Genomic DNA, 2500 nt, shown 5'->3' with positions numbered 1-2500 from the left:
GCATCCAAGTATCATAGACTTTCTCCTTTTTCATCGAGGTTTTAGGCTCTTTGCTGCTGTCGTTTTCCTTCTTCTTTCTTTTATACCAAGGACGAGGTGTGAGAGTGGATTTGCTGTCATCAGAAACACATGAACTTGAAGTGGATTTAACAGTGCTGTGGAGAGCAGAATTTGCACTGCTGCTGCGAGACTGTAGAGTGGAAATTGACGATAAGGACTGGGATAATGAACTGGTACTAGAAACACTATCTGTTGGTCGACCATTTGAACCAGTACCAGTTGCCCCTTTCTCCAATTCTGCTGCTTTATCTTGGCTCTCTGCATTGAATCTCTGAGCAACCACTTGTACAGGTGGAAGTGGAGCTCTTCTTTTTGTTTTCCTGCAGATAAGCCCTTCGCTTTTTGATTTCTGAAGTCTCCTCCCCTCCGGAATATCTGCTGCTGCACCGGTAACTGGTATTAGGTCCCTGGAGGGTAGGCTAGTACAGCTCTTTAGAGATCCGGATTCACTTGATTTAGGCGAACCTGGCGGCTGGGGAGCAGGTCTCTTCTTCCGTATGGACGATGGCCTTGAAGAGCCCTCTCTCACCGATGAATCAACAGACGAAGCACTAATGGCAGAGAACTGGCTGTTTCTCTTAGAGTCTGATTTTAATCTATTGAGAGATGATTCTTTAGAGAAAAGTTTATATCTACGTGTGGTACCAGTCTGAGACTGGACACTGCAGGGGGTTAAGATATCCTTCTGATTACCGGCACTCTTGCTTCTCATGATTGGTATGTATGCAAAACTACTCGTGGCACTTGTTAAGCTACTAAGACTTTCACTGCTGTTAATGCTAATCCTGTCAACAGAACCAAACCTTTTCTTGTCTCGATTTCTAAACCATTTAAATATATTTAGAAAGCCATTCGACTTTTGTTTCTGTCGTGCTGCATACTGACTCGATAATTTGCCCATATCACAGGGAGCAGTACACGTCCTAGTCGCACCAATCCTTCCACTGAATTCTGTCTGTCCACTTCTTGGAGAGCTGAAGGGAGTCTGGATACCCTGGTCTCCATGCTGACCCCTTCTCAACACGCTCTCGGGTGAAGGCCTACTCGAGGGAGAGGTGGATTTCCTAAGTTGAGATTCGCCAGGGTGAGCGTATGGACCTCGGCTACCGACATCTTTAACTTCGCTTTTCGCTCGTCCCGAGTCACTGATTCCCATGTAAGTCCCATCGCTTCCACTTTGTTCTAACCTGATATTACCTCTGTTTCCCTCTTGGTCAAAGTTATTTCGAGAGGTGTCCTGAGCCCCAGTTTGTGTAAGTCTCCCATCCAGAAATTCTTTCTTACTTGTGACTGTTGAGCAGGTGAGAGACGAAGAATTGACTGTTGAAGTACGTGAGTCAACAGAAGTATGTGTACTGGCGACAGAAACAGAACTATTGCCACTGCCTGCGCCCACTGCGGCATCACCTTTTCTCTTGTGTTTGCTTTCCATTCTAGCCAAAGAGGTGACCACATCCCCGTTACTCTCCAGTTCTGAACCCTGAAAGAAACGAAGAAAATGCCTATGCAGCTTTAATGCAGTCTCCATATATTTCTCATTTAATATATTGTTCGATTTAGCAACTGAAATGTGCACACACACACACACACACACACACACACACACACACACACACACACACACGCACACACACACACACGCACACGCACACGCACACGCACGCGCACACGCAACATATTGAGTAAATGGCCGATTTCAATAATCATGATGACAGACATATATAAACAAATTTGCAACTCACTATCGTATGCCTTTATATCATAACAATTAGCCTGAACATCCAAGTCCAAAGTTAAGATTGCAAAGATTGACCACAGAAAAATGGAAGGTCCTCGTGCAAGAACGATGTAAGGGTGTCAAACTCATTTACTTCGATGGGCCTGACATGATATAAGTAGACCTTATACGAGTGTGAGATTAAATTACCCATTTCAAAACCAATTTAAAACATATTAAAGAATGTTATCCGTGAAAGACAAAGGCATAGTTGCAGAAGCAAATGAGCCATTTGTTGCACGTCTTGGGAAAGTCTGGGACCCTAATGTTAAGGAATCAATTTCGAGGTATATTTATTTATTTATTCTGAGACTCTTTTTCCAGTAAGATTATGCAATAACTCTTTCTTTACAGTTGTCATATTTTAAGGATCATTGTACTACAAATCATCTTAATCATCATAATGATTATAACACTAATGCATTTAAAAACAATAATGATAACCAATAATGTAATGATATTAATTATAATGATGAGGATTCTATGATAATTGTAAGGATGATATTGATCGAAATAATAATAACAATGGTTATGATAACACCCATAAAGATGATAAAGCTAATCATAAAACTAATATCATGGTCATCAGACATTGTTTATGATCATTATCATGATTAGCCTTTTAATGATCCTTGTTCATATCTCTGGACATTACTGTTATCA

The 2500-nt window shown here is 41.4% G+C and overlaps 1 protein-coding gene across 2 annotated transcripts in view; it reads right to left on the bottom strand.

The window, feature by feature from the left end:
* Positions 1-2500, bottom strand: part of LOC122264097 (uncharacterized) — a 41625-nt gene that overhangs the window by 20356 nt on the left and 18769 nt on the right. For both annotated transcript variants that reach the window (XM_043032797.2, XM_043032796.2), the window contains one exon: positions 1-1540. This exon is cut by the window's left edge and continues 3036 nt beyond it. In XM_043032797.2, coding sequence (XP_042888731.2) covers positions 1-1492 — 1492 coding nt within the window. In that variant the 5' untranslated portion in view covers positions 1493-1540. The remainder of the gene's footprint in view (positions 1541-2500) is intronic.

The sequence above is a fragment of the Penaeus japonicus genome, unplaced genomic scaffold, assembly GCF_977035675.1.
Source record: "Penaeus japonicus unplaced genomic scaffold, GWHDUDI00000001_assembly GWHDUDI00000009, whole genome shotgun sequence".
NCBI classification, from domain to species: Eukaryota; Metazoa; Arthropoda; class Malacostraca; order Decapoda; family Penaeidae; genus Penaeus; species Penaeus japonicus.
This window is presented reverse-complemented; position numbering and strand designations above follow the sequence as displayed.